Source organism: Bison bison, unplaced genomic scaffold (assembly GCF_000754665.1).
Source record: "Bison bison bison isolate TAMUID 2011002044 unplaced genomic scaffold, Bison_UMD1.0 scf7180017864043, whole genome shotgun sequence".
NCBI classification, from domain to species: domain Eukaryota; kingdom Metazoa; phylum Chordata; class Mammalia; order Artiodactyla; family Bovidae; genus Bison; species Bison bison.
Window position 1 is genome coordinate 1,139,604 of NW_011494615.1, and position 18,637 is coordinate 1,158,240.

The following is an 18,637-nucleotide window of genomic DNA, read 5'->3' on the forward strand; positions in this document are numbered from 1 at the left end:
ACAGCATCAATTCTTCGGCGCTCAGCTTTCTTCACAGTCCAACTCTCACATCCATACATGACCACAGGAAAAACCATAGCCTTGACTAGACGAACCTTTGTTGGCAAAGTAATGTCTCTGCTTTTGAATATGCTATCTAGGTTGGTCATAACTTTCCTTCCAAGGAGTAAGCGTCTTTTAATTTCATACACGTCCCGTATTATGTGTTAGATTTACAGTAATTTTCCCTTGTTCTGTGGGTGATCTTTTCACTTTCCTCATATATGGAGATGAAGTCATTTATCAGTTTTGTTGTTCTTGTGCTTCTGGTGTCATATACAAGAAACATTGCCTAACCCAAAGTCACAAAGGTGTAATTACTCTTTGCAACCCCATGGACTGCAGCCCGCCAGGATTCCCTGTCCATCACCAACTCCCAGAGCTTGCTCAAATTCATGTCCATCAAGTTGGTGATGCCATATGTTTGTATGTTTAGCTCTTATATTTAGATATTTGATCCATTTGGAGTCAGTTTTTGGATGAGGTGTGAGGTATGGGTCTAACTGCATTCTTCTGTGTGTGGAGACCTACTTGTCTCAACACAGTTTGTTTAAAAAGGCCATTTTCCCCCCATTAAATTGTCTTGGTATGTTTGTCAAAAATCAGTTTACCATAAATGTAAGTGTAGAATTTGGGACTCTAAATTCTATTCCACTAATCTTTTGTATATCCTTATGCCACTACTACATTGACTGGATTATGGTAGCTTTGCAGCAGAATTTGAAATTGGGAAATGTGAGCCTTCCAAATTTATTCTTCTTTTTTAAGATCATTTTGGCTATTAGTCTCTTGCATTTCTAATGAATTTTAAGATCAGCTTATCAAATTTCTGCAAAAATAATCCAGCTGCAGCTCTGAATGCTTTTTATCAGCAGATCAGTGTGGGGCATATTGACAACCTAATAATATTAACTCTTCTGACCTTGAACATGACATGTTTTGCTGTTTATCTACCTTCTTTAACGTTTCCTAGAATGTTTCAGCTTTCAAGTCATGTACTTCTTTTAACTTCAATTTTAAATATTCTTTTTGATGCTATTGTAATGCAGTTGTTTTCTTTGTTGCCTTTTTACATTCTTCATTGCTAGTGTGCAGGCATACCATTGATTTTTGAATATTGATCTCGTATTCTGCCCCTTTGCTGAATTTGTTTATTTTTCATAGTTCTTTAGTGGATTCACTAGTATTTTCTGTGTGTAAGAGTATGTCATCTGCAAACAGAGTTTTCCTTTCTAGGTGATTTCTACTTCTTTCCTTGCTTAATTGCCATAACTAAAACTTCCAATAAAATGATGAATATAAATGGCAAGAATGTACATCTGTCTTGTTCTTAATCTTAAACCATGTAAGTATGGTGTCAGCTGTAAATTTTGCCCCAGATACCCTTTATCAATTTGAGAAAGTTCTCTTCTATTTTATAATTTGTTGAGTGTTTTTTTAATACTAAAAGGGTTTTTAATTTTGTCAAATGCTTATTCTGTGACCATTGAAAGGCTCATATAATTTTGTCCTTTATTCTATTTGTGTTGCACATAACATCGATTGATTTTTAGATGCTAAACTAGCCTTTCATTCCTATGATAAATTCCACTTGGTCATGATGTGTAATCCTTTAATATGTTGCTGAATTTGGTTTGTGAACACTTTGTTGAAGTTCTTGCATCTATATTCATAAGGGCTATTGGTCAGAAATTGTCTTTTCTTGAAATGTGTTTGTCTGAATTTGGCATCAGGGTAATACTGGCCGCTAGACCATTCCAGTATGACCTAAATCAAATCCCTTACTATTATACAGTGGAAGTGACAAATAAATTCAGGGGATTAGATCTGATAGACAGAGTGCCTGAAGAACTATGGACAGAGGTTCGTGACATTGTACAAGAGGCAGTGGTCAAGATCATCCCCCAAAGAAAGAAATGCAAAAAGGCAAAATGGTTGCCTGAGGAGGCCTTACAGATAGTTGAGAAAAGAAAAGAAATGAAAGGCAAAGGAGAAAAGGAAAGATATAACCATTTGAATACAGAGTTCCAAAGAATAGCAAGGAGAGATAAGAAAGCCTTCCTCAGTTACCGGTGCAACATTTCATACAAAGATGAGCACAATAAAGGACAGAAATGGTATGGACCTAAAAGAAGATACTAAAAAGAGGTGGCAAGAATACACAGAAGAACTGTACAAAAAAGATCTTCATGACCCAGATAATGATGGTGGTGTGATCACCCACCTAGAGCCAGACATCCTGGAGTGCAAAATCAAGTGGGCCTTAGGAAGCATCACACAAACAAAGCTAGTAGAGGTGATGGAATTACAGTTGAGCTCTTTCAAATCCTAAAAGATGATGCTATGAAAATGCTGCACTCAATATGCCAGCAAATTTGGAAAACTCAGCAGTGGCCACAGGACTGGAAAGGGTCAGTTTTCATTCCAATCCAAAAGAAAGAAATGCCGAAAAATGTTCAAACTACCACACAATTGCACTCATCTCACACACTAGTAAAGTACTACTCAAAATTCTCCAAGCCAGGCTTCAACAGTATGTGAACCGTGAACTTCCATATGTTCAAGCTGGATTTAGAAAAGGCAGAGGAACCAGAAATCAAATTGCCAGCATCCACTGGATAATCAAAAAAGCAAGAGAGTTCCAGAAAAACATCTACTTCTGCTTTATTAACTATGCCAAAGCCTTTGATTGTGTGCATCAAAACAAACTGTGGAAAATTCATAAAGAGATGGGAATACCAGACTACCTTACCTATCTCCTGAGAACTCTATATGCAGGTCAAGAAGCAACAGTTAGATCTGGACGTGGAACAACAGACTGGTTCCAAATCAAGAAAGGAGTACATCAAGGCTGTATATTGTCACCCTGCTTATTTAACTTATATGCAGGGTACATCATGTGAAATGCCGGGCTCAATGAAGCACAAGCTGGAAACAAAATTACCTACAGAAATATCAGTAGTAACCTCAGATATGCATATGACACCACCATTATGGCTGAAAGAAAATAAGAACTAAAGAGCCTCTTGATGAAAGTGAAAGAGGAGAGTGAAAAAGTTGACTTAAAACTAAACATTCAAAAGACTAAGATCATGGCATCCAGTTCCATCACTTCATGGAAAATACATGGGGAAACAATGGGAACAGTGAGAGACTTTATTTTGGGTGGCTCCAAAATCACTGCAGATGGTGACTGCAGCCATGAAATTAAAAGACACTTGCTTCCTTGGAAGAAAAGCTATGCCAACATAGATAGCATATTAAAAAAGCAGAGACATTTCTTTGCCAACAAAGGTCTGTCTACTCAAAGCTATGATTTTTCCAGTGGTCATGTATGGATGTGAGAGTTGGGCTACAAAGAAAGCTGAAGAAATGTTGCTTTTGAAGTGTGGTGTTGGAGAAGACTCTTGAGAGTCCCTTGGACTGCAAGGAGATCCAACCAGTCCATCCTAAGGGAAGTCAGTCCTGAATATTCCATTGGAAGGACTGATGTTGAAGCTGAAACTCCAATACTTTGGCCACCTGATGTGAAGAAATGACTCCTTGGAAAAGACCCTGCTGCTGGGAAGGATTGAATGTGGGAGGAGAAAGGGATGACAGAGGATGAGATGGTTGGATGGTGTCACTGACTCGATGGATACGAGCCTGAGAAAGCTCCAGGAGTTGGTGAAGGACCCGGAAGCCTAGCATGCTGCAGTCCATGGGGTTGCAAAGAGTAGGCCACGACTGAGCAACTGAACTGAAATACTGGCCACACAGAATGAGTTTGGAACTGTCCATTTTCTTTAGCTTTCTGAAAAAATGTGTATAGACTTGGTATTACATCTTCCTTGAATCTTTGGTAGAATTTGCCATCAATGCCATCTAAGCCTATAGTTGTCTTGGTAGAAAGGTTTTTAAGCAGAAATTCATTTTCTCTAATAGATAAAATACCTTCCAGGCTACCAGTTTCTTCAGTGTGAGCTTTCCCTTGCTCTCTTCTCTCTAGTACTTTGGCCTATGGACTCTAGCTTTGGTTTTCTGAGACTTTTCACTGTGTCTCCTCAGCTTAAAAAATCTGCTGGTCCCACCTCAGTTGCTGTCTCTCTTAGGCCTTGAGACCTCATAAGCCTCTAACCTGGGAGAGGAGTGGAGCTCACCTCTGTTATTTGGCATCACTTTCCTACATTGCCTCATGTCTGGTATCTTAAAAACCATTGTTTCATGTATTTTTCTACCAGTTTGTTTCTTCAGATAATTGGGTATATCCTTATTCTGTTATTCCAGGGAGATTTTATACCATCACCATCTTTTCTGTAGTGGTGGGGCAGGGCTCACACATATACAACACAAATGTCAAACGTCTATTTTACAAGAATCCAACAAATAAGCCATCTTTGGAGTTACTACTTATGATAAGCATCCTCCCATCATTTCAACAATGAAGCTAAACTAACTCATAAATGAAGAGATGTTACAGTAGATTGAAGTAGAAGCGTAAATACCTGTCTCACTGGCTACCCAAAAGCTATGAAAATAGAGAAAGCCTCAAATATCTTATAATCATGGGAGAGTGGAAGAAGAAGCTGTTAATGGAAAAGAAATCTCATGCAGTTACTCAATGATAGAAAGCAGATGGAACTGAATCAAAATCTAGTGAAGAAACCTATTACCCAGAACATACAGAGGAGAAAACTCACCAGAAGGTGGGAACAGAGGCTGTTGATCTGTAAACTTCAAGTGGAAAACTGCTGGAGGCCCTAGACTCCTACCAGGCTATTGGAAGATGAGCTTTTAGAACTGGCAGGCCAGTCAAGCCCCTTGCTTTAGTCATTGTGCTCAGCTTTCTTCCAGCTTAATATCTCAGGGTCTGCACTGTGAAAAGGATGAGCCAGCTATCTGATGTGATTTCTAAGATGGGGTCATTACTTAGAAAGAAGCATTTCAGAGTTTGAAGAAATCACAGAGAAGATTTGAAGAAGTCACAGGGAAAGCAGCATGAAGAAACAGATATACCCAAATGCAAAGGAAGTTGGAGCCATCTGCCTGTACTAATCTGCCCACTCTTTCATTCATAAAATAGGATGCCAGGGACCACCAGACATTTGGGGAAGCCTGATAGCCTGAAGCAGAGAAACCAAGGTGAACAAACAGCTGAGCCCGAAAGAGACAAAGTTGATAGGCAGTGTAACAGGTTGAATTGTGTCCCCCCCAAAATATGAGATGCTGAAGTCCTAACTCCCAGCACCTCAGAATATTAAACCTTATCTGAAAACACTGACATTCCAGATGAGGCCAGACTCGAGTAAGAGTGCATCGTTACTCCAGTATGACTAGCGTTTTCATTAGAAGACAACCATGTGAAGACAAGAGACTCGGGAGAATCCCATGGGATGACGCGGGCAGAGATAGGAGTTATGCAGCCACAAGCTAAGCAATGCCTGGGTTTCCAGAAAATCATCAGATGCCAGAAAGAAGCAAGGGAATATTCTTCTTTGGGTTTCAGAGGCAGCAAGGTCCTGCTCTTTGATTTTTAAGCTTCTGGCTTCCAGAGCTGTGAGGTAATACATTTCTGTTGTTTATGCCACCCAGTTGGTGGTACTTTTTATGTCAGCCCTAAGGAACGAACACTGAGAGTAAAAGAGAATTTAATAATTCTTATCAAAAACATAAAATGTTCAGATAACCCACAGGAAGGTTTAAAAAAAAAAAGGGATCAGAAAAGTAAATGGGGAATAAATAGAAGACAAGCAATAAAATTGCATGTTAGACTTAAACCCTAGCATTTTTATGTTATCTTAAAAATTAAATGATCTAAAGGCACCAATTAAAAGATAGAGATGACTAGAGGGGATAACAAAACACGATCCAACAGTATGTTGTCTACAAAAATCTCACTTCAAATATAATGATACAGGCAGGTTGAAAGTAAAAGGTTGCAAAGTATATATGGTGAAAATATTAATTTTTAAAAAGCAGGAGTGGCTGTCTTAATGTGCAGGTTAATTTCCTGGTTGTGATCTTGTACTATAGTTATGCAAGATGTTTCCATTGGGGGAGGTCAGATGAAGTGTGTATGGTATCTCTCTGTATTATTTCTTTTTTTTTTTTATAGTCAGGAGGATGGCACGCACGTCCGAGAGCAAGCCTGTGTTGCACTCCAGGGTCTCTCATTCCAGACGAGGAACCAAGGCCCTCCCCCAGCAGGAGAGATTCTTGACAGACCACAGCAGAAATCAACCTAATTTTACACTCTAGGGAGAGCAGGAGAAAAGAACCACAGGCTGGCTGCGGGGGTCAAGGGGAGGGAGAGAAAGGTCAGCGAGGCCCAGAGACCTCCTCCTAAGTAGTGACCCAGCGAATCCCCCAGAGAGGAGAGCAGGAGAGCAAGGGTATCTTTGTGTCCCCTTTTGTGGCACAAAAAGGCAGGAGTCCTTATGCTTTGCCTCCAAAGGGTCTGGAAAACAACCAGGATCTGGGGCTTAGGGTTCCCAGCATCTTTGGATCCTTCTGAAGCCTGTTATGACAGGATGAGTCGGGGACCACCAGGCCCAAGGGAATGCTCCTAAAGGCTGGAACGAGGTGTGAGAGAGCAGGGAGGTGGGTCAGGAGACCCTCAGGAGTGGGGTCTGGGGGTCACCACGTGTATTATTTCTTATAATGGCATATGAACCTACCAGTGTCTCAAAATAAGATTCATTCACACGCAAAAGAATGAAGTCGGTTCTCTACTTATATGCAAAGATGAAAACGGAAAGACTTAAATGTAAAAGCTAAACTATAAAGTTCTTAGAAGGAAAAATGTAAGTGCTAACACAATAAAAATTCTTAGAAGTGTAAATCTCAGGACCTTGAAATAGGCAATGGTTTCTTAGGTTTGACACCAAAATCACAAGCAATAAAATGAATAGGTATTGGACTTTATCAAAATAAAAAATATTTTGTGCTTCAAAGGACACTGTCAAGAAAGTGAAAAGACAATCCACAGAATGGGAAAACAGTTTTGAAATGTGTATCTGCTGAGGGAATTATATCTAAAATATATAAAGGGAATTGTATTTAAAATATATAAAGAATACTTAAACTTAATTGTGATAAGACAAATGCCCTAGTTTTAAACATGAGAAAAGATCTGAGTAAACATTTCTCCAAAGAAGATTCGCAAATGACCAAAATGCACGTGAAAAGATGCTCAGCATCACTAACCATCAGGGAAGTACAGATGAAAGACCGCATGGGTGGCCGCTCCACACACACTAGGGTGTCTGTGATTGAGAAGATAGGTAAAGACGAGTGTTGGTGAGGATGTGGGCAACCTGAAACTCGCATGCTTGGCTGGTGCTAATGGCGGCTTTGAAAAACAGTCTGGCGATTCCTCAGAAAGTGAAACATAGAGTTACTTATTGTGTGACTCAGCAATTTCACTTCCAAGTATATACCTGAGAAACAAAACATGTGTGCACAAAAATGTATACACACATGTTCACAGCAGTACTACTCATACTGGTCAAAAGTGAAAACAACTCAAACGTCCATCAGCTGATGAATGGATAAACAAAATGTGGCATATCCATTGCATGATAAAAAGAAATGAAATGCTGATACGTGCTACAGCATGGATGAATCCTGAAAACATGCTAAGAGAAAGAAGCCAGTCACAAAGGATCGTATTTTGTATGATTTCAAGTATCTGAAATGTCTAGAACAGGCAAATCCAAAGAAAGCAGGTTAGCACTGAATGGGTAGGGAGGAGGAGATGATACAGGGTTTCTTTTTCAGTTAAAATGAAAAAAATTCTAAAATTGGTTCTGAAAAATCATTGAATGATGGATACACATGAAATCACTAAGTTGTATGACCTAGGAATTGTATCTCAACAAAGGTATTAGAAATAAAACTTTAAAAACTAAAAGATCAAAATGTTATGGTATGATTATTATTTCATAATATACCTTGTAATATAGAAACAGTACTTTCTCTACCACCTGTTTAGTCAATAATGATTTGGAAACAGTTCAAACCATTTCTTAATATCTTCTAGGAAGTGGATTTTCCTAAACAAGCTATGTCAACAAGAATGTAAGAGTTGTGCCTCGGAAAAATCAGTGTTTCCACACCCGTAGACACACACGCTCCTGTACGAACATATGCATGTGTAAATATGCGTGTAATATATAATCGGTCTTTGCTTGGCACAGGCCATTCATCACTATGGATTAAAGAAAAGACTGGAGAATTTCCTTCTGATTTTGTGCTGTTAGTCTTGTTTGAGTTACTCTTTACATTTTGAAAAAGATCCATTCACAAGAATATTCAATTAATTAAAGTTTGTACTCAGACTGACATTCTATCTTTTAAGCTGTAGTTCTTGAGGAATACCAACATCATTGTCAGTGAAGCTGATGAAGTCCTATTTGTTAATTTTCAGCTTCCTAACGAGGATCCTGAAATTTTTGAAGTTTCATCCAAGTGTCTGTCTATACTGGTTCAGTTGTATGGAGGGGAAAACCCAGAGAGCCTGTCTCCTGAAAATGCAGAGACTTTCGCTGATTTACTGACATCCAAAGAGGACCCGAAGGACCAGAAGCTTCTGTTGAGGATTCTCAGAAGAATGGTGAGTCCACACAGAAACTGGGCAGGTAGCCTTAGTGGTAGCCAGAAGACGGGGAGTAGTCAGGTTTTTTGACCTCCTTTTAAGAACTCATGATTACCTTTCCCTGTAGTCACCTACTGTTAACATTTATCATATTCCACATATCTATTTGTATGTACACAGAATTTTTGCTGAACTATGAGAGAGTTAGACATATTATTTGTGCTTATCCCTTAATATGTGAGTGTGTATTTCCTAATGAAATGAATGTTCTCTTAACTATGGGTTATCAAAGTCAGGAAATTTAACATTGATACAAATCTTTTACTAATCTGCCATCCATATTCCAACTTTGTCAACTGTCCCCGTAATGTCCTGTATAGCTTGTTTTCCAGTATAGATTCCAGTCTAGCATCATGCATTGTAGTAGACAGATGTGCTTAATTCGGGATAGTTCTGTAGCCATTCTTTGTCTTTCATGAGGTTTCTGAAGAATGGGCCAGGTATTTTGTAGCATTTCCCCTCCATTTAGGTCTCTCTGCTGTGTTCTGGACAACTCGATTCAGGTAAGTCCCAGAAGAAATCCATCAGATCCAGAAGCTCATGATGGTCTATTTGCCGTTTACTGGTGATGTTAGTTTCGATCATTTTGTTAAATCAATGTGTGGTTATTATTTTTTAAATTTTTTAGCAGCTGCAAAGTGGAGAATTTCAAACTCACAGTATTTCTAACTTCCAGTATTGTACTTTAGGGAAAAAATTCCCTTCTGCACCTTTTATGTTTTGTTTTTAAAAATGTGTACAGCTGTTTACCTGAAGGTCCTTTTGAAGACTTTTTACAACAAATCTTGTTCTGCCGGTTTTGAAGGCCACTGTTTACAGTGGCTGTTGGTGAAGTTAGCTGAGGAGTAGGCTCATTAGGTTGTGTCATGTTTTGGCTTGTCCGTGTGTGGTCACTTCTAGATCCAGTTGTTGTGAGGGAGCCTTTGGCAGCACAGGCTGTGGATGCTCCAGAGAGTTGTCCGCAAGACAGGTTTCGTGTTAATTTGATAAACAGCTGCAGTACAGGATGGAGCAGAATCTCCATGGCAGGTTATGGGTGACAGAACTAAAGGAGAGAGAGAGAGTTACCCTTCTTGCTGCGACCTTTTACCTTTGTGTAATAGGCAAGACCTCCCAACCCCGGCAGTGCTTCCTGTCTAGTGAAGTGGCTCCCTGCATAACACAGTTTAGGTAAGATTCCCAGCATGTAGGATAAATATTTCTGGGCACAGTAGATCTTGGCATGGTAATCCAGCCCAGCACTAGATGACACTGAATCACATAATAAGGCAGTTATTTCCTCTTCCATTTCATTTTGCTCTTTCTGATAATTTAAAGGTGAAACTCTTACTTTGGTACGACTGTGTCTTTAACACCTCTTGAATCTTCCTTTTTTAATAGAGAGTATGCCTCTCAGATGACCAGCTTTTTCAGTAGAGAGACTTCTTTTTTAAAATAGTTTTATTCAGTTAAAAAAGGCGCGTCAATGTGAAATCAAGTACTAGAAAATGTAGTAACATGAGTGATCTGTAGATGTGGCAAAATTGTGTATTTAGTGTTGAATTACAAAAGCTTGGGGAATATTGACCTCCTGTCTGATACGATTAATTTTATAGAGATCCACCATCTCTTATTTGAAAACCTTAGGATGAGGTTTAGCTTGGAATTTATAATTTTCAGATCTTCTTGGCAGGGTTTCTTAGGCTATATATGACATGATCCTATAGGGGTCACCAGGGCAGCACTGTTGTCAAGCATGGTAATATTTCTGTCCCCAAATTTATGAACATTCCCACTAAGTGGGCAAATAAAAATTATACGTGACTCCATGGAAGTCAGGTTTTGCCACCAAATATGTTTTTAAACGAAACTTACAAAAAAAATTGATTTTCAGAGCTTTCTAGATTTGCAGACAAGAGATTATGGACTTGTCTCTGAAATAAATTACATCATTTTCTAAAACCAGATTAATTTAATCATGTAGAAAACGATTAGATACCGACTTAGTCAAAGTAATCAGACTACACCATCTTTTAGTTAATTTCACAGTCTGAAATGATTTCCTTATAGTTTCTGACCTGCCCCCTATAGGACCAGGTAGGTTTTGTTTGTGGGAGAAAAGTTGAATCCTAGTGACTTTATCTGTGTATGTGAAATTAAAAGTAGTTTTTAGTGCTGCTCATCCTTTTTATAAAATTGTAGTAAACATAATATAAAGTTTGCCAGCCGTCTGTGATAAGTGTTTTATCATCTGAAAACTTTCTAAATTATCCCTGAATCAATCAGTGTTGGATTCAGGTGATGCAAAACACACAATCAGGGATTCTGGGTCTTGAGCTTGCCTATCCTGAGGCTCAATTCTGCTTAAACTTGGTACTGAGTTCAGTATGTTTGGAGAGAAACAGCAGCAGATGACACAAAGAGGCGTATGGTGCCAGCGCCCACTCCCCAGCTGATGTGAGCCTTCCTGCCCTCTCTCTCTCACTGCTTCCTGTCTTCACCTCCGTGGCTGCCGTGGATCTGTACTGTCAACTGACTGTTTATTCTCACCTTCACACCTTACCCTTGTTCAGGGTAGTGATGCGGTCTTTTTCTTTTTTGTATCTTTAGCGTGTTGCAGTGGTCAGCCAATAATGTTTCTAACCATGATAAGAATTTTGGATGCATCACCCCATTTAATCTTCACAGCACTCTTAGAGACCAGCTCCAGTGATTGTTCCCATTTGTAGGTTAAAAATAAGGCTCAGAGAACTTATATGACACTCCCTAGGCCACCAACTGGAAATCGGCAGGGCTGGCATCAACCAAGTTCAACTGAGCCTCACCTGTACCCTTGCCAAGTAGCTGACTGCTTTGCCACTGCCCTGCCCAGTACTGGTCTGGACTCTGAGGGCATTCAGTAAGCTGAGTCTGACTGAGTTTCTATCAGGAAGGCACCTAAGAGATTCATTCTTCATTGTGGGAAAATAAGAGTTACTACTCTGTGCCTGCACTACACTGGGGATACTAAGAGAGTAAAGAATGATCTTCCTGCTCCCTGTCCTCAAGGATCGCTAACTGGAGTGAGACAGAAACACGAGCTTCCTTATGAAGCAGGATCTGATTGGCGCTGTGTAGAGGAGCCAGCAGAGTTCCACAGAAACAGCCCCTTGGGGGAGGAAGTTGAGCAGGACATGGTGTTGGAGCTGAGTGTGGAGGATGTGTTGGTCATCCATGCATGGACCAGGAGCAAGCACATCCTGAATAATGGCCCCGAAACCCACAGGTCTAGACAGACAGACATGAGAAATGACCAAGACGGGCCAGAGGGGACCAGACATTCGGAGTTTAGACAAGTTGTTAGAATTAGGCAGTTCTAGTCTCTGAAACCAAAGGAGAGTGGTAGCACCTCAATTGAGTTCAAATTACGTTTACTGTGAAATAAGGCTTTCTCATAGCACCTGGCCTGCGATTGGAATTTAATAAGCAGCCACTGAGCTGAGTAAGAAATGTCTATAAGATAATCTCTACTTTTGTTGTGGGCGAGTATTCATTTTTGCTCTTCATTGTATAGTGTCTGCTCGTTTGAGTGCTTTATAGATGCACAGGTGAGACTGAGTGGTACTTTGATAGGCATTCAGTTGGTCCCCAGCCTGACACTTCAGTCCCCTCCACTCTGTTGCCTCCAGGTTTCTGAGGAATGGATGAGACTGGATAGGCAGACGCATGGAAGATGGGAACCTGGGAGAAAGAAAGACTGTGACAGATTTCCTGTACTTAAATCCTTAAATCTTAAGGGGGCCGGCTTCTCAGGCTCTCCTACTTGGACTGGAGGAACCAGATTTGATAGAGAGACAGGGATCAGTCAAGATTTGTTACCTGATTCAGTAACTGGATTAAGGAGGCCTGTTAATTGCAGCCTTCTGTTTGTAAGAAGTTAAAAAGGAAAAGAAAAGCTCCTTAAGGACCTACCTTAAAGGACATTAAATGCACATTCCTTCCAAGAGCACTTCTCTTTTTGTTTTTCTTAATTGAGGCAAAACTGACATATAACATTAGATTAGTTTTAGGTATGTAAGATAGTGATTTGATATTTGTATATATCACAAAAGGATCACCATAATAAGTAGAGTTAACATGTGTCACACACATAGTTACACATTTTTCTTGTGATTAGAACTTTTAATGTTTATTATCTTAGCAATTTTCAAATATACAGTATAATATCATGAACTGTAGTCACTGTGCTATATACATTACATCCCCATGACTTACTTATTTCATAACTGGAAATTTGTACCTTTTAATCTCCTCAGCAGTTTTGACCCACTCCCCAGCCCTCACCACTTACCTCTTCTCTGATTCTATGAGTTTGGCCTTTTCTTTCTTTTTTTCTTTTAAGATTCCACATATAAGTGAGAGTGTGTGGAATTGGTCTTTCTATGCTTGACTTATTTAGCGTAATTCCCTCAAGGTCAGTCCATCCATGTGGTCACGAATGGCAAGATTTCATTCTTTTTTATGGCAATAATATTCCACTGTATATGTGTATGTATCACATCTTCTTCTATTCTTGGACATTTAGATTGTTTCCGTATCTTGGCTGTTGTAAATAATGCTGCTGTGAACACTGGGGTGTATATATCTTTTTGAACTAATGTTTTTGTTTTCTTTGGATGAATACCCAGAGGTAGAATTTCTGGATCTTAAGGAAGTTGTATTTTTGAATTTTTGAGGAACCTCCTCACTGTCTGCCAGGGTGGTTGCACCAAATTATATTCCCACCAACAGTGCACTAGTGTTCCATGTTTTCCATGTCTTTGCCAATACTTGTTGTTTTTCTTTTTGATAATACCCATTCTGACATGTGTGAGTTGATATCTCATTATAGTTTTGATTTGCATTTCCCTGATTTTTAATAATGGTGAGTATATTTTCGTGTACCTGTTGGTTATCTGTATGTCTTCTGTGGAAAACTGTCTATGCAGATCTTCTGCCCATTTTTTAATTGTTTAATTTTTAATTGGATTGGTAAGGTTTTTTATTATTCACTTGTATGAATTCTTTCTATATTTTGGATATTAATCCCTTGTCAGACATATGATTTGCAGGTATTGTTTTCCCGTGAGGTAGGTTGCTCTTTCATTCTGTTGATGGTTCCCTTCATCGTGTGGAAGCTTTTTGGTTTGTCTTAGTCTCACTTGTTTGTTTTTGCTTTTGTTGCCTTCACTTTCCATATCAGATCTGAAACATCATCTCTAAGACCAGAGTCAAGGAGCTTACTGCTTATGTTTTCTCCCAAAAGTTTGATGGTTTTATGTTCTTATGTTCAAGTCTTTAATCCGTTTTGAGTTAGTTTTTGTGTATGGTGTAAGATAGTGGTTCAGTTTCATTCTTTTTCATGTGTCCAGTTTTCCCAGCACCATTTATTGAAGAGACTGATCTTTCTCTGCCTTATATTCTTGGCTCCTATGTCAAAAACTAATTCACTGTATAGGCATGGGTTTATTTCTGGGCTCTCTATTCTATTTCATTAATTTTTCTGCTAGTACCATACTGTCTTGATTGCTATATACTTGTAATATAGTTTGAAACCAGGGAGTGTGATGCCTCTAGCTTTGTTGCTCTTCTTCAAGATTTCTGTGGCTGCTTGGGGTCTTTTGTGGTTCCATACAAATTTTAGAGTTGTTTATATCTGTGAAAAATGCCATGGGAATTTTCATAGAGATTGCACTGAATCTGTAAAACACTTACGGAAAGTTCTACTCTGTGAGACCGTCTCCTTTTAAGCCCTGAGGAGTGCCCACTTTTCCCCAAGCCCAAGTGAGCCTGGAGGATTTCAGAAAGGGTGACTCCAAATACACTTGGCCCTGCCATTTCTAGGGCCCAGTAATGAGTGTGTCTCAGAGAAGGCAATGGCAACCCACTCCAGTACTCTCGCCTGGGAAATCCCATGGACCGAGAAGCCTCGTAGGCTGCAGTCCATGGGGTTGTGAAGAGTCGGACACGACTGAGTGAATTCACTTTCACTTTTCACTTTCATGCATTGAAGAAGGAAATGGCAACCCACTCCAGTATTCCTGCCTGGAGAATCCCAGGGATGGCAGAGCCTGGTGGGCTGCCATCTATGGGGTCACACAGAGTCAGACACGACTGACATGACTTAGCAGCAGCAGCAGCAATGAGTGTGTCTGTAACAGGTACAGTGTGGTTACTAGAGAGCTGTCTTGGGAATATTATGGCAGTTTCTTCCCTATGAGTTACACAAAAGGCCCTTTCTTGAAATATCTGTTTAAACTCCCAGTCTTGTGACTAGTAACTTTGTAAAAGCAGAATTTTCACTAACAGATGAAAGAAATAGGATGTTTAATTTGTACTGATGGCATTGGGATATGTTTTGCCCCCAGGGTGCTCTTCCTTATTTAGTCTGTATTTAGAACATTGAAAAAAAGTTGAGGAAACCTAAGGATTTAATTATGTAACTGTCATTTACCAGGAAGTTTGGTGGTTTTATAATTATACTTTGCACTCCAGCTTTACTGTGATAGAAACCCTTCAGATCTCTTCCAAGTTTCAGTCAGTTCAGTTCAGTTCAGTTGCTCAGTCGTGTTTGACTCTTTGCGACCCCATGAATCGCAGCATGCCAGGCCTCCCTGTCCATCACCAACTCCCAAAGTTCACTCAAACTCATGTCCATCGAGTCAGTGATACCATCCAGCCATCTCATCCTCTGTTGTCCCCTTCTCCTTCCCCAAATCCCTCCCAGCATCCGAGTCTTTTCCAATGAGTCAGCTCTTCGCATGAGGTGGCCAAAGTATTGGAGTTTCAGCTTCAGCATCAGTCCTTCCAATGAACACACAGGACTGATCTCCTTTAGAATGGACTTATTGGATCTCCTTGCAGTCCAAGGGACTCTCAAGAGTCTTCTCCAGCACCACAGTTCAAAAGCATCAATTTTTTGGCGCTCAGCTTTCTTCACAGTCCAACTCTCACATCCATACATGACCACTGGAAAAACCATGGCCTTGACTAGACGGACCTTTGTTGGCAAAGTAATGTCTCTGCTTTTCAATATGCTGTCTAGGTTGGTCATAACTTTCCTTCCAAGGAGTAAGCGTCTTTTAATTTCATGGCTGCAAGTTTACCTGTCCCCTAAACTTGATAATCAGTGGGAGTTTTTTCAGTGTAATGATTGCAAATTAAATACCTGTCTCTTAATTAAAGCTAGCTTACTCTAATGCTCAAAATGTTGACTACATACAAACCACCACAAGCTTGTTCTATAAAACTGGCTTAAATGTGTGCTGTTGACTACTCTGTGAAAGAAGAGGATGGTCCACAACAGGGTGATGGTGACATGCTGGGGCCACATTCACCTGCCCACCCACCCGTCTGCCTGGTGCAGCAGAGGTGGGACGAGTGGGACTTGGGATCACTCTCTGAAGATGATTAATATTCAGTTCAGTTCAGTTGCTCAGTCGTGTCCAACTCTTTGTGACTCCATGGACTGCAGCACGCCAGGCCTCCCTGTCCATCACCATCTGCCGGCGTTTACTCAAACTCAAGTCCATTGAGTTGATGATGCCATCCAACCTTCTCATCCTCTGTCATCCCCTTCTCCTCCCACCTTCAATCTTTCCCAGCATCAGGGTCTTTTCAAATGAGTCAGCTCTTTGCATCAAGTGGCCAAAATATTGGAGTTTCAGCTTCAGCATCCGTCCTTCGAATGAATATTCAGGACTGATTTCCTTTAGGATGGACTGGTTGGATCTCCTTGCAGTCCAAGGGACTCTCAAGAGTCTTCTCCAACACCACAGTTCAAAAGCATCAATTCTTTGGCACTCAGCCTTCTTTATGGTCCAGCTCTCACATCCGTACATGACTACTGGAAATGACTAATTCATTTGTTCTAATCCAGTCTTGTAGTCATGAATGGATTAGTATTAAAGATTATTACAAATATCCACTCCTTGGGGACCCTTTCCCTGTGCGTTTCAGAAAATCTTGCTGTATGCTCACCATCATTTCTCTTCCAAATTCTCATGTGGGCCCCCTCGCCCTTTCATTTTCACCATAAGAACAGAGATGCCGTGTTGCTAAAAATCGGTGTAACAGTAGTATCTTCAAGTACAGAGTTTTCAAAGCTCTGAGGATACCAAATAAGAAAAGGAGGAATTCTGAAGCCGTTCGTTTTCTATTTCAGTAGCAGGATAAGTTGTAGATGTCGAATCAGAAGGGACCTAATTGCTATTAGAAAAGTGAAGAACTATTCCTTCAGGTGGAGCAAAAGGCAAAATGATACCTCTCTCTTTCTCGCCCTCGCCTAGCTAATTTTTCTCATGGTAAATCCTTCTTTTCTTGGCTTATTTCCTAAAGGAGAAAAACGTGGGGAGATTGTTGTGAAAATTTTTAGAGAAACACTATGTACCCAAAGGCATAAAAAGCCACTGTAATCCATTCTTGTGAAATCTCATCCCTTAGAACATTTTCCTGAGACTCTGAGAGGATTCTCTCAGGAGTTTCCAAGAGGGATCTTTCCCTGAATCCATACACACCATTCATGGTTGAGCATCTCTGCCCATGATTGCCATAGGACTCACAAGTTATTGAGAACTCTTTAATTTAGCTGTGTCTTTCCAACAAAGAAACATCTTGCCTAAAAAGTTTTTCCTTAGTTTCCTGAGATTTTGAGCAACACAGAATCAGGAAGCTTATGGCCAGTGGAATAAGGTTACCATTTACTGCCAGTCATTCTTAGGACCGAAACTTCTGTGTTTCTGAGAGTGAAACCACATCCACCTCAAAGAGCCCAAGGAAGTGTGTGGATCTTTGTTGTAGGTTTCCTGAGGATGTACAAGTAGCAGAGAAGGCATCTGTGAAACCCACTTGGAGCAGGTCTCATTCTCCTCCTGATTCCTACGCTCATCTCGCCCCCCACCCACTGCCCCCTTCCACTTGGAGGCTCCTCATGACCAGGCTGGGGTCCTTCCTGTCTTCTTTCTCCATCTGATGTCTGTGGGCCCTGGGCAGCATCACTTCCTTTCTTTTTTGACTTTTTTTATATCAGAAGATTCAGCTCTCTACTCACCAGCTGAAATTCTTCTGTCAAAATTCTTTCTCCAAGGGCCCTCTCCTCTTTCAAGTTCCCATTGCCATGGATATTTTTACTCACCTTTCTGTTATAAAAACCACACCAAAGTTGGGCGAGTAATATGATGAACACCTGCATGATCAAGAATTATCAGAATTGTCATTTAACCATATTTTTCAAGTTTCTGTGTATACTTTATTCACACAAAGGGGTGTCACGCTGATATTTCTGTGTGTGCCTTCCTCTGACTTTAATAAATGAACTCTGTCCACTGGAAGAATGGTTAATGTCTGTGTTGGATTCATAGGAATACCTTCCTTTATTCTAAAGGGTTGTTTTCAAGTTGTTAAGCTGTACATAACAGCTTAACAGAATCAGAATTGGGTTTTGGGTTTTCAGTTTTTATTTATTTATTTTTAATTTTATTTTATTTTTAAACTTTACATAATTGTATTAGTTTTGCCAAATATCAAAATGAATCCGCCACAGGTATACATGTGTTCCCCATTCTGAACCCTCCTCCCTCCTCCCTCCCCATACCATCCCTCTGGGTCGTCCCAGTGCACTAGCCCCAAGCATCCAGTATCGTGCATCGAACCTAGACTGGCAACTCGTTTCTTACATAATATTTTACATGTTTCAATGCCATTCTCCCAAATCTTCCCACCCTCTCCCTCTCCCACAGAGTCCATAAGACTGTTCTATACATCAGTGTCTCTTTTGCTGTCTCGTACACCGGGTTATTGTTACCATCTTTCTAACTTCCATATATATGCGTTAGTATACTGTATTGGTGTTTTTCCTTCTGGCTTACTTCACTCTGTATAATAGGCTCCAGTTTCATCCACCTCATTAGAACTGATTCAAATGTATTCTTTTTAATGGCTGAGTAATACTCCATTGTGTATATGTAC

General features: G+C 40.1%; 1 protein-coding gene across 2 annotated transcripts in view; it reads left to right on the plus strand.

Annotated features, from left to right (window-relative positions):
- Nucleotides 1-18,637, plus strand: part of ULK4 (unc-51 like kinase 4) — a 511,789-nt gene that overhangs the window by 382,628 nt on the left and 110,524 nt on the right. For both annotated transcript variants that reach the window (XM_010835460.1, XM_010835461.1), the window contains one exon: nt 8,447-8,632. In XM_010835460.1, coding sequence (XP_010833762.1) covers nt 8,447-8,632 — 186 coding nt within the window. The remainder of the gene's footprint in view (nt 1-8,446; nt 8,633-18,637) is intronic.